The sequence below is a fragment of the Meles meles genome, chromosome 4 (genome assembly GCF_922984935.1).
Source record: "Meles meles chromosome 4, mMelMel3.1 paternal haplotype, whole genome shotgun sequence".
Taxonomy (NCBI): Eukaryota; Metazoa; Chordata; class Mammalia; order Carnivora; family Mustelidae; genus Meles; species Meles meles.
Genome location: NC_060069.1, coordinates 78,691,478 through 78,704,473, shown reverse-complemented (window position 1 = coordinate 78,704,473; position 12,996 = coordinate 78,691,478). Strand labels below are relative to the sequence as shown.

At 38.2% G+C, this 12,996-nt stretch overlaps 1 protein-coding gene across 1 annotated transcript in view; it reads right to left on the bottom strand.

The window, feature by feature from the left end:
* Window positions 1-250: 250 nt before the first annotated feature.
* Window positions 251-12,996, bottom strand: part of RARRES1 (retinoic acid receptor responder 1) — a 58,122-nt gene continuing 45,376 nt past the window's right edge. The window contains exons 5-6 of the mRNA XM_046001446.1: window positions 1,612-1,674; window positions 251-1,076 (exon numbers count right to left, since the gene is read on the bottom strand). Coding sequence (XP_045857402.1) covers window positions 927-1,076; window positions 1,612-1,674 — 213 coding nt within the window. The 3' untranslated portion in view covers window positions 251-926. The remainder of the gene's footprint in view (window positions 1,077-1,611; window positions 1,675-12,996) is intronic.

Genomic DNA, 12,996 nt, shown 5'->3' with positions numbered 1-12,996 from the left:
ACAGAAGAATCTTGACAGGTAGAAGAAAATTTGAATTCCTCCCCTACAAATGATATGGCCATGTTTCCTGGATCCTTTCTTCCTGCCTTAGGGAGATAGAGATACTCTACTGAATTTGATTATGGTACATAGTGTGTTTACTTTTATAAATTAATTTAGGCCAACACTGGGTACAAATTGTTAGAAATGAAAATTGTACATATTTGATAGAATTTCAGTTACATCACAATTCCATTTGCAGACACTTGGCTTTATCTGTGAAACACTTTTATTTATAATACTTGAATGAAGCAATTTAATAGTTAATTCAGTTTAGCACAAATTTTGCATATGTTTATAAATCTCCACATAATGAACACATTTTATATAGAAATGTAAACATTTATTTAAAAGTAGATATCAAAAAAGAATACTTGCTTGAAGTGATAAAAAATAGTAAAGTTTCTTCTAAATTGATAACATTTTCCCCATAATTTGCTTTCATTGAGATATATTATCTTTTTTACATCCTAGGTAGAAGGAAGTCAGCATTAGAAAATAGTTGGCTATACTTCGTTCAAAGTAATGAGAAATACAGAGGTGAGACCATCAATGTTTTGTTCTGTTTTGCTAAGCACTTATTGATCTAATTATAGCATATACTGAGTATTTTTTACATTTTAGGGCTAAAACCCTGAGAAACCCATGGAGGAAACTGTTAAGCACTAAGCAGAGTTCAGTGTATGTCTATGTTCCCAGAATTAAATAAACCAAACTAATCGAACAACAAAACCCCAGCATCTTTTCAATAATTTTTAATTTTTGAGTATTGTATTTTCAGGCTTTCTCAAATATTAGACTACCCTACCTATTTTACCAGAGTAATTATTTAGGCTATTTAAATATCCTCACTTTAGAATTTGGTATAAGCAGATCCTCTTTTCTTTTCAGAAATTATTAAGCTCTGTTGGTGCCACGGCTGAACCTTCTTCAGTTCCAGAGGCTTCTTCTGGCATCTGTAGCTCTTGACAGTGGTATTTCACTTTAAGTGGTTTACCAGGGTACCAGACCAAGTGAATACGACAGGGAATGATTTCCTAGAAAATAAGAGTTCTAAAATATTATGAGCTGCAGAAGTTTCTGGTGAATGCCATTGTGTATTGCAGGAGAGCTGGCCATAGTGACTCCGCCTCTGGCCCTCTATCTTGTTCAATGTCCATGCACTGACCTCCCTTGGAAACATGTTCCTGGCCCCTCGGAGGTAATGTGTGCCCTGACACGAATGCAGGAAGGCTTGTTTGGATCACTAGTAGAGAAACCTCCCTCAACCCCGCACAGATGGTGCGACGAGGTCCATTAAAATATCAGACCCCTGAACTCACCGTGATGGCCCTGGCACATCCCCTTGTTCTAGCAAATCTGTGGAACTATCTGGACTTTGCAGAGAAGAGCTGCACGGTGTCTTGATCCCTTCCTGCTGACCCCCCTTGGCAATAAGTTACCCTGAATCAGACTCTGTGTAAACTGTGTGGTGGAGCTGCCCGCTTCGCTTTTTGGTCTCTAGGTGCCTTCTCAGTCTGGACAATACTTTACTGCCCCTCCCCCACCTTGTCACATACAGTTCTGTTTTACCTGTGTCGAGAATTCATGGAGTAGAACGGTATAATCAAAATCAATTGCATCGTCATTGGTTTTCTAGAGGAAAGAAAAAAAGAGTGAGTCTAAAAAATGGTAGATTTATATTAGCTCAGAGTTTGGAAGGGCTTCTATCAAATTCCTGTTTGGATGAGCCCCTTGAATCTCCTGCTGCCTCTTCAGTTCGAGCCCCAGTTCCTCTGGTAGCAGCGTGCATTGAGACATGAAAGTCAAGGATTCTCACTGTTTTGTCACCGAGTAAGATGAAAATCTAGTTGAATATCTTTCTCTCACTTTTGCTCTCTAATAAGTATGGTTTTGGTAGAGGCTAAGTGCTATGGGAATAGGGAGAATGTTTTTGACAACCTTTGGAATCTAGATACTGTCTCTGCACCTCCATTTGATATATTAGCCCTGATGTATAAATTGGTTTTACTTATAAACTTGAAGTATTTTTTCAGGACAATGCCTTCTTACTCCATTTTTGAAAATAGCATTTCTGGAGGAAATCATAGCAGTCTCTAGATTTTAGGCATAAAATAGGAAAGTCTGAAACAAATGATGGGTTTCCAACTCCATTTGATAAGCTACTTTGCTAAATACACTGAGTGTTACATATTTAATACCAAAATTGGGGTTATTATAATGTTTGTAAACCCTGTCCCATTTAATTAAGACCTTCCTCAGTAACTATTAAACCTTTCCATTTTTGTTTTTATAGATTCTTCCCCCTCCAGGAGGAAGCATCCTTACCCCAACCCAAAAACAGAGCTTATTCAAAACCTGCAGAAGGGGACACTGCACAGCCTGGCCTGGCAAAGCATCCCAGGGTTGGGCTGCCCTCATCAATGCAAGCTTGCCAAGAAGTAGTTACTTTTAATGTTATTCAGAAATAATCTCCTTGGCTTCTGTTCAATTTATCACAAATGCCAAATCCTTATAATCCAAATTGATGATTTACTGTTACATTTTCCAGTAATTCAGCACTTTAATCTTCCTAGAGACATACTAGAGCGTTTTGTTTGCTCCCTTTTATTACTCATGATCCCCACCAGAACCCATGTGGTTTTAGTTCAGAGTAAGTAGGCCTGAATTATTAATATATACTACCCAAAGTAGACTTAGTTGAATAAATAATAAGGTCTGTAAGAAGGCTTCTATAATGCAATCCTCCAGGTAGGAGGGCTGATCACCACGGGATGATTGGGGCACTGGCAGTTTTTACGGACTCTAAGAGTTGAAACAATGCTCGCTTTTACTTTTCTCAATTCATATTAAGGGCTAAGGGTGTGAGGAAAGACCTCATCTTTTTTTTTTTTTTTTTTCCCCTCTTGCCAGCAAATATCTCTCCTTTGTGCCTGGTACATCCTCATGGCATTAGGAATGGAATCTGGCCTCAGTTCTAAACTGATAATTGTGCCGGTTAGGTGGGTCTTACTTTATTTATATCTGCATTTTAGCCTTGTTTCTCTCAGATCTTGTTCATCTGGAGCTATGAGTTTGTAAGCCTGCCCTTCCTTACATGATTGCATTAAAGGGGGACTTTAATCCCAAGTGTAAAGAAAGTAATTTCCACCCAAAAAGCTTCTAGAAAAACTATAATCTCTCTACTTCCCTGAGCCACCGTGAGCCACAGAGCACCTAGCTCCACCATCCTCTATCTAGTCTTCTAGAACAGTATATAGATCTGATCTTCGTGACTTTTAAAATATTGTTTCTTGTTTTGCTTGTTGTTGGGTTGCTTCTTTTGCTGAGAGATCATGCAAGTCCTTAGTGGCTACACAATAGCAGAATCTGGAAATCTGTGTGGATATGGGCATACTTTTCTTTAAGGAGAGTCTAAATGTGTATCAACTTTGAAACCAAATTTACCAGTTGCTTCAGTTATGTTAATTTCAATGACTTTAGTAAGTTTGTTAATCCTCATTTAATAAGCCCTAAGAGATGCAAGTGATTTGCCTTGGGTGACTCAGCAAGCCAGATGCATATTCAATTATTATTTATCTAAAACCCAAACCTCACAGGATAAAAATAAAAGCTAAAGCTTCTACTACGTGACCATACTCCCTCTGCATTTTTGTTTTCTTAACTCTACAATTACTTTTATACCAATTTTCCCATTTGTAGGTTGGGTGAGTGATATTAATGGACAGATGAGAGGCATCAAAGACTGGCTAGAACAAGACAGAAATGGAGCTGCTGGATTTGGACCATACTGTGTCCTGGTGGTGGTTGGTTTTGCAATGGGTCATGTGCAATTGCAAATGAAAGCACTGACGTTAAGAGATACTACGGAGTAGGAAGAAGGCGCAATAGGAAGATCCCAAGCTCATCTCATTCTGTGGACACACTGAAGCAACAATGGCATGGATTGCAGCTAACTCTGGAAACAACCCAAAGACTGGCAGAGATCTCCCACAGCTCGTTGTAGAGAGAAGGTCACAACAGAAAGAGGTGGAGACATGGTGGGGAACCAGACCCCTGACATGACCAACCACACATGGGAGGGATATCACAATCACAGAACAGTGAGAGGATCAGATTCCACACCAGAACCCCTGGCCCTAGGAATCCACCCTGGAAAGATGAGTCCCCATAATATTTAAATATGAGGTCTGTGGGGCTTATCTCTGGGAGAGAGGGAGGGCTACAGGAAGTGAAGGCCCTCAAGAGGCAGGACCCAAATAATAAGGCCCAAGACAGCCCAGAAGGCAGCACAGCACAGTGGCAAAACACCTGGGGTATATGTGAAGGGATTTAGTGATTAATTTTAGGACATGTGCCAAAAGGACAGGGATCTACAGGAGATTTCTCCAGGAACAAAAGTGGTGGATGCCATTTTCTTGCTCTCCCCAGCCTAGACAGCCAGATGCTTATGGAGCAAGTTCTAATACTTTTCCATCTACCTTGCTAGGACCCTGTGTCCCCTACAGACCCACCAAACCCAGCAGGCAACACTGGTAAGGTCTGGTGCGACTCCTGCTCTGGATACAGGAGGCAGAGATAACCCTACAAACCAGCATGCCCACAGTTCTTGGGGCTAGGCCTCTTCACTGGCTGTGCAGGCCCTGTACTTTGGGGTGCCCACAGCTTTTGCAGTGGTGAACTGCATCCAGTCATGCTGAGGGCCAGCCCTGCCCACCAGTGATCCCACAGCTGCTCTAGACAGGACCCTCAACAGCATGGAGAGCAAACCCTGCCCTGTGTGTCTACAACAAGTGTGCTGAGGGCCAGCTCCAACCAGTGGCAAAGCCACAGCAATCACAGTTCATCAAAAACAGGAGGGTACATGCAGCTCACACAGGGGACATCCCTGGAGCACCCAGTTCTGAAGACTCGGGTTGGGGGGCTGTGTACAGGACACCACAGGACTGCTTCTACACAAAACCACTAATTTCCAAGACCAGAAGATGTAAATAGAATGAGGAGACAAAGGAATATATCCCAAATGTAAGAATAAGACAAAATCACAGAAAAGGAGATCAAAGTAATAGCTGTAAAGAAATTCACTGTACTTGAGAAAAAGCTGATGAACTCAGAACTTCAACAAAAATGACAAAAAATTTAAAAAGAACCAGTCAGAGACGAAGAAGTCAATACCTGAAATGAAAAATACATTAAAGGGAAATGGCAGACTAGAGGCAGCAGAAGAATGGATCAGTGATCTGGAAGACGGGAATAGGAAGCACCCAAGCTGAACAGCAAAGAGAGAAAAGAATAAAAGATGAGAGTAGGTTAAGGGACCTCTGTGACCACATCAGGCATGATAACATTAGCATCACAGGGATCCCAGAAGGAGAAGAGAGGGAAAAGGGGGTAGAAAACTTATGAAAATAGCTGAAAACCTCCCTAATCTGAGGAAACAGACATCCAAATCCAGAAATCACAGATAACCCCAAACAAGATGAACAAAGAATGTTCACACCAAGACACATAATAATTATGATGACAAAATAATGAGAAAGAGAATTTCTAATGCAGCAAGAGAAGAAAAATAGTTACACACAAGGAAAACCCATTAGGCTGCTTGCTAATATTTCAGCAGAAACTTCACAAATAGAAGATGGTATGCATCAAAGTGCTGAAAGGTAAAAAGCCTATAACCAAGAATACCTGACAAGGTCATCATTCAGAACTGAAGGAGAGATAAAGAGTTTCCCAGACAAACAAAAATAAAAGGATTTCATTACCACTAGCCAGACTTACAAAAAATGTTAAAGGGGATTCTTCACTGGTAAAAACAGATAAATAGTAAAGGTAATAGGTTAGTCAGTAATAAAGCCAATATGGAAGCTAAAATGTAAAAGCAGTAAATTCAATGTTATCTACAAAAGCTAATCAAGAATACTCAAAAATATGCAAAATAAGGGTAAAAATTTAGTGCTTTTAGTATATGTTCAAACTTAAGTGACCATCAACTTAATATAGATTGCTATACACATAGGATGTTCTACATGAATACCATGATAACCATAAATCAAAAACCTGTAATAGATACAGATGTATCTATTACATGTAAGATGTAAAGAGAAAGCAATTCAAAAATAACACTCAGGAACCCATAAGCCACAGGGGAAGGGAGCAAGAGAAGAAAGGAACTTGGAGAACTGCAAAAATAACCAGAAAATAATTAACAAAATAGCAATAATCCTCTGCCATCACAATTACTTTAAATATAAATGCTTTAAAGGCTCCAGTCAAAGGACAGAGGGTGACTGAATGTTTAAAAAAACAAGACCCATCTACATGCTGCCTACAAGAGACTCACTTCACACCTAAAGACACAAGCAGACTGAAACTGAAGGAATGGAAAAAGACACTGGATGCAAATGGAAGCAATAAAAACACCAGGCAGCAAAAAACACTCGACAAAATAGACTTTAAAACAAAAACTGTAGCAAGAACCAAGGGCACTGCATAATCATAAATCAATTCCACAAGAGTATAGGACATTGTAAACATCTATGCAACTAATATAAGAGCACGTAAATACATGAATCTAATATTAGCAGACATAAAGGGAGAAACATGATAATAGTAGGGAACACCCTCTTTACATCAGTGAATCATTCAGACAGAAAATCAATTAAAGAAACAACGTATTGATCAACATATCAGACATAGTAGACCAGATGGGACTTACATTTGTTGAGACTTGTTCTGTGCCTAAAATGTGGTCTATCCTGGAAAATGTTTCATGTATGCTTGAAAAATGTATATTCTGCTGTTTTTGGATGAAATATTCTGTGTATACAGAACAGACAAAGCTTGCTGTCATTATAAGGATATAAAGATTAGATAGAAATGAGACCAAAAAAAAAAAAAAAAAAGAAGAAAGAAAAGATCAGTGACACTGACCATGTTCTTTGAAAAGATAAAACTCATAAACCATTAGCCAGACTCATTAACAAGGAGAGAAGACCCAGAATTAGAAATGAAAGAGGAGAAATAATAGGACACCACAGAAATTTGAAGGTATACTAAGAGAATACGAAGAAAAATGAGATGCCAATGAGTTGGATAACTTAAAAGAAACCACAAATTCCTAAAAAAAGAAAAACAAACAAACAAACAAAAAAAACCCAAAAAACTTCCAAAACTGAATCAGAGAAATCAGAAGAGACTGGTTACTGGTAACAAAATTGAATCAGTTAAAAAAAAAAAATCTCATGAGCAAAAGTCCAGGACCAGAAGTCTTCATGGATGAATTCTACCACATTGAAAGAAGAATTAATAAGAATTTTTCTCAAACTATTAGAAAAAACAGAAAGGGAAGGAAAACTAGCAAGTTCACCTGAGTCCAGAATCATCCTGATACCAAAACCACAAAAAGACACTATAAGGAAAAAAACAACAACTATAGGCCAATATTTCCTGATGAATATAGATATAAAAATACTCAACAAAATATTAGCCAACTGAGTTCAACAACATATTAAAAGGATCATTCATCATAATCAAGTTGGATTTATTCCAGGAATGCAAGGATGATTCAATATTTGCAAATCAACCAACATGATACATTACCAAGAGGAAGGATAAAAACCATACAATCATTTCAATAGATGCAGAGAAGATATTTAGCAAATTCAACATCTGGTCATGATAAAACTCAACAAAGTAGATTTAGAGGGAACATACCTCAACATAATAAAGGCCACATATGAAAAACCCACAGCTAACGTCACATTAAATATTGAAAAACTGACAAGTTTTTCTTTAAGATCAGGAATAAGATGAGGATATGCAGTTTTACCACTTTAATTCAACAAAAGTCATGAAGCCATCGCTGCAGTGATCAGAAAAGAAAAAAGAATAAAAGGCATCCATCTTGGTAAGGAGGAAGTAAAACTTTCAATATTTTCAGATGCCATAATACTCTATATAATAAACCCTAAAGACTCCACCAAAAAACTATTAGAACTTATGACTTATAATTACGACCTCAGTGAATCTGCAGGATACAAAATTAATATATAGAAACCTGTTGCATTTTCTCTATACTAATGAATTAGCAGAAAGCAAAATTAAAACAATTCCATTGACGACTGCACTAAAAGAATAAAGTACCTAGGAATTGATTTAAACAAGTAGGTTAAAGATGTATACTCTTAAACCTACAAGACATTGATAAAGAACTTAAAGACAACATGAATGGAAAGGCATACCATCCTCATGAATACTGGAAGGATGAGTATCATTAAAACGTCCCTACTACCCAAAGCAACCTACCAATTCATGCAATCCCTATCAAAATACCAACAGTATTTTTCACAGATATAGAACAAGTAATCTTAAATTTTGTTTGGAACCACAAAGGACCCCTAATAGCCAAAGCAGTCTTGAGAAAAAACAAAGCTGGAAGTATCCCACTTCCAGATTTCAAGATATACAGCAAAGCCATGGTAATGAAAACAGTACGATACTAGCACAAATATAGACACCTACATCAGTGGAACAGGATAAAGAGCCCAGGAATAAACCCATACTTACATGGTTAATCTACAACAAAGAAAGAATACACAATGGGAAAAGACAGTCTTCTCAAAAAAATGATGCTGGGAAAACTGAGCAGCTACATGCAAAAGAATGACACCTGGACTTTTTTAAACCATAAATAAAAATAAACCCAAAATGGATTAAAGAGCCAAAAATGTGAGACGTGAAACCATAAAACTACTAAAAGAAAACATAACCATCAACTTACTGAATGAAAAGGCAACTTACTGAATGGGAGAAGATATTTCTAAACGATTTATCTAATAGGGGGTTAATATCTAAAATATATAAAGGACTCATGCAACACCAAAACAACAACAAAAACAACAAAACCAAAGAAACCTCCAATATTCCAGTTAAAAAAAATGGGCAGAAGACATGAATAGATATATTGCAAATAAGACCTACAGATGGCCAATAAACACATGAAAAGATGGTCAATATCACTAATCATCAGGGAAATGCAAATCAAAACCACAATAAGATATAACCTCACACCTATCAGAATGGCTAATACTAAAATGCCAACAAATGTTGGTAAATATGTAAAGAAAAGGGAACACTTGCACACTGTTGGTGGGAATGTAAGTTGGTACAACCACTGTGGAAAACAGTATGGAAGTTCCTCAAAAATTAAAAATAGAAATACCATAAAATCCAATAATTCCACTACTAGGTATTTACCCAAAGAATATGAAAACATTAATTTGAAAAGATAAATGTACCCCTATATTCATTACAGCATTATTTACAATAGCAAAGATATGGATTCAACCTAAGTATCCATCTATAGGTGAATGGATAATAAAGATATGGTGTATATACATATACCAGGGAGTTTTACTCAGCCATAAAAAAGAATGCAATTGGCATTTGTAACAACATGGATGAGTCTAGAAGAGTACTACTGCAAGTAAGTCAGGCAAAGAAGGACACATACCGTATGATTTCACTTATATGTGGAATGTAAAAGACAAACAAAAGAGGTTCATAAAATCAGAGAACATACTGCTCATTGCTAGAGTGGAGGGAGGTGCAGGGATGGGGAAATAGGTGAAGAGAATTAAGAAGTCAAACTTCTGGGGCACCGGGTGGCTCAGACAGTTAAGCATCTGCTTTTGGCTCAGGTCATGATCCCAGGGTGCTGGGATCAAGTCCTACATCAGGCTCCTTGTTCATTGTGCAGCCTGCTTCTCCCTCTCCCCCTGCTGCTGCTCCCCGTGCTTGTGATGTCTCTCTCCCTGTCAAATAAATAAATAAAATCTTAAAAAAAAAAAACCCAAAAAGTGTTTTTTAAAAAAGTACAAACTTCTGTGCAATACATGTCCTCCTTAAGATTAACATAATAAAACAAATTACCAAAAAAAAAAAGAAAGAAAAGAAATGCCCATGGTAATACTTAGACCTTTTTTTTTTTTTTTTACATTTCAAGACCCTTCATAAAAACATTTCTATATTTTAAACTGTTTTTTCAAGTCACATAGTCAAAGTCATATTATATAATTTAAGAGCTAGACATGATGTTCACCACTATAAATATAACTATCAGTAATACTGTTAAATGTATTCCATAAATGTGAATAGAAATTTTCACCATGACTATGTTTTAATACAGTTAAAAAGATCTTAAAAAAAATAAGTTCACACTTCTAGTTATAAAATAAATAAGTCACAGAAATGGAAAGTAGAGCACAGGCAATACAGTCAATAATATTAAATAATGTGAAGTGGTGACTGTACTTACTATGATGAGCACTAATGTACAGACTTGTGGAATCACCATACTGTTTACCTGAAACTAATGTAACATGGTATGTCAACTATTCTTGGATAATAAGTAAAATAAACCAATAAAATAATTAAAGTGTTTGGGAAAAAATCCATTTTTTCCTCTGTTGTATCTGTATTGCTGTATTCTTATTGTTTTTTTCTCTCACATTCATTACAATTAGTTCTGAATTATCTTGACATCATTTCCTACACTGTAAACCAAGTTTCACCTAAATTTCCAGTTAAGGTAAAAGTCTTTTGTGGATATAATCATCTTGGTAGATAAAAGAGAGAGCCAGAAAGAGGTAGAGGAACTTTTGTGTGGCATCCTGACTTGAAATATAGCAACAATCAATTAAATGGTAGTTTCTATTAAAAGCATTCTATAAAGAGAAAGAAATGTGTTCATTTTTGATAATTAATAAAAAACTGTATTTCTCACCTGTTTTACAAATGGCTTTTGAATAACACACCTGGCATTAATAATGGCATTATTAATGCTTACTTGACATGATATAAAGGTCCAATATGGCAATATGGGGAGACCCTGAACTCCTCTCCACAAGATGCACTGAGTCAACACCTACATATAGAAGAGTTCCTCTTCATGAACTTTGAGAGCTGACTGAACAGCTTCAGAACAGCAAAGAATAAAGGGGTCACATAAAGAATGGCAGGAAAGATGGAGAACAGTAACCGTGGGAACCCCATCCTCAAGGCTGCAAAGTACAGTGAGGAGGAATGATACTGAGGGAGTGGGAACAAATTCATATGCCCTGGGTCACAGGAAAAAAAGCCATGGTTTAAAAGGGCAACTAGAATTTAAAGAAATTAGCCCCTGAGTGTCTTCCAAACACCAGGGAACCCATGGAACATTCTCTGGGGTTGGAGAGGTTGGTGAGAGTGCAGCTAGTGCAGATGGGAGTACCATCCAGCACCCTAGTTGGCACCATTCCATCCCAGCTTCCCAGCAGACAGAAAAAAAGCCATGGATTAAAAAAACCTAGAGTATAAAGAAGCCCTAGTGGAGCTGCAGGAATGCTCTCCAGGGTCAGAGGGGCTGGCACACACCAATGTATACATCCGCACACTCCCACCTTGATCGTGAGGATAGGAGCAGGGTACAGGAACCCTGGCCGAGTTGACTGCTGAGTTGACTGCCTTACTGAGCCCAGGGCTCCTAGCCACACCAGCCCCAGCTGTACCCCCCCCAAAAGGGTCCCCTCAACAGCTTGAGCTCCAGCCATCCCACCGTGGTGGCCCCAGTATAGCACACACCACAGACACACCAGGACAGCACCCACTACAGCAGAGATGCAAAACACCCTGAAACATGCCATGCCTGCACCTGCGTTGGCTCCAGATGACTTACCAGGGCACTCCTTGCATGGAATAATCACAGGACACCCTGACATGTGCCCCATCTTGGCTCTAGCTACCCAGCCAGAGCACTCCCTGCATGTAGCACCCTGGGACACCCTGGCCCACACCTACCACAACTTCAGCTGCCCTGCCTGAGTGCCCTATGCTGAGTACCCTGGGACCACCCCTGGCTTGTACCCACTTCAGCTACAGCTCTCCCACCAAGATGCCTTCTATGCAGAAAGGTACTGTCTCCTCTCCCAGCCATCCCACCAGGACAGCCTCAGCACAAACTGCATCATGCCCACCAGCCACAGTTCTATCTGGCCAGTCAAAGTCACCAGGTACACAGTCTATAACGGGGGGTGGGGGGGTGGGGGGTGGTGACCATATATAAAACTATTCCTTCAAGTTTAGGAGAAGTAGGTTCTAATTCACAGAAGTTAATACAGAAAGTCAAGCAAAAGGGGAAGACAAAGGCATATACTCCAAATGAAAGAACAAGATAAAGCCTCAGAAAAAGGACTAAATGAAAGGAGATAAGCATTCTATTGGATAAAGAGTTCAAAGTAGTGATCATAAAGATGCTTGCCAGACTGAAGAGAAGAGTGGATGAACTTAGTGAGATTGTCAACAAGTAGAAAATATAAAATAGAACCAATCATAGTTGAAGAATACAATAACTGAAATGAAAAATACACTAGAGAGAAGCAACATGAGATTAGTAGATGCAGAAGAATGGATTGGTGATCAGGAAGACACAGAAATGGAAAGCAACTAAGCAAAAGAAACAGCAAAAAGAAAAAAAAGAATGGAAACAGCAAAAGCAATTAGACAACATAAGCAATAAAAGGTACTCAAATTGGCAAAGAAGTCAAACTCTCTCTCCTCACAGATGACATGATACTTTTTATAGAAAACCCAAAAGACTCCATACCCAAACTACTAGAACTCATACAGCAATTCACTGATGTGGCAGGATACTAAATCAATGCACAGAAATCGGTTGCTTTCTTATACACTACCAATGAAAATATAAAAAGGGAAATTAGAGAATTGATTTACTATATGGTAATTTACTAATTTACTATATGGTAATTTACTAAATGATATAATACACCATTTACTATAGCACCAAGAACCATAAGATACCTTGGGATAAACCTAAGCAAAGAGGTAAAGGATCTGTACTTGAGGAACTACAGAACACTCATGAAAGAAATTGAAGAAAAGCATTCCATGTTCATGGAT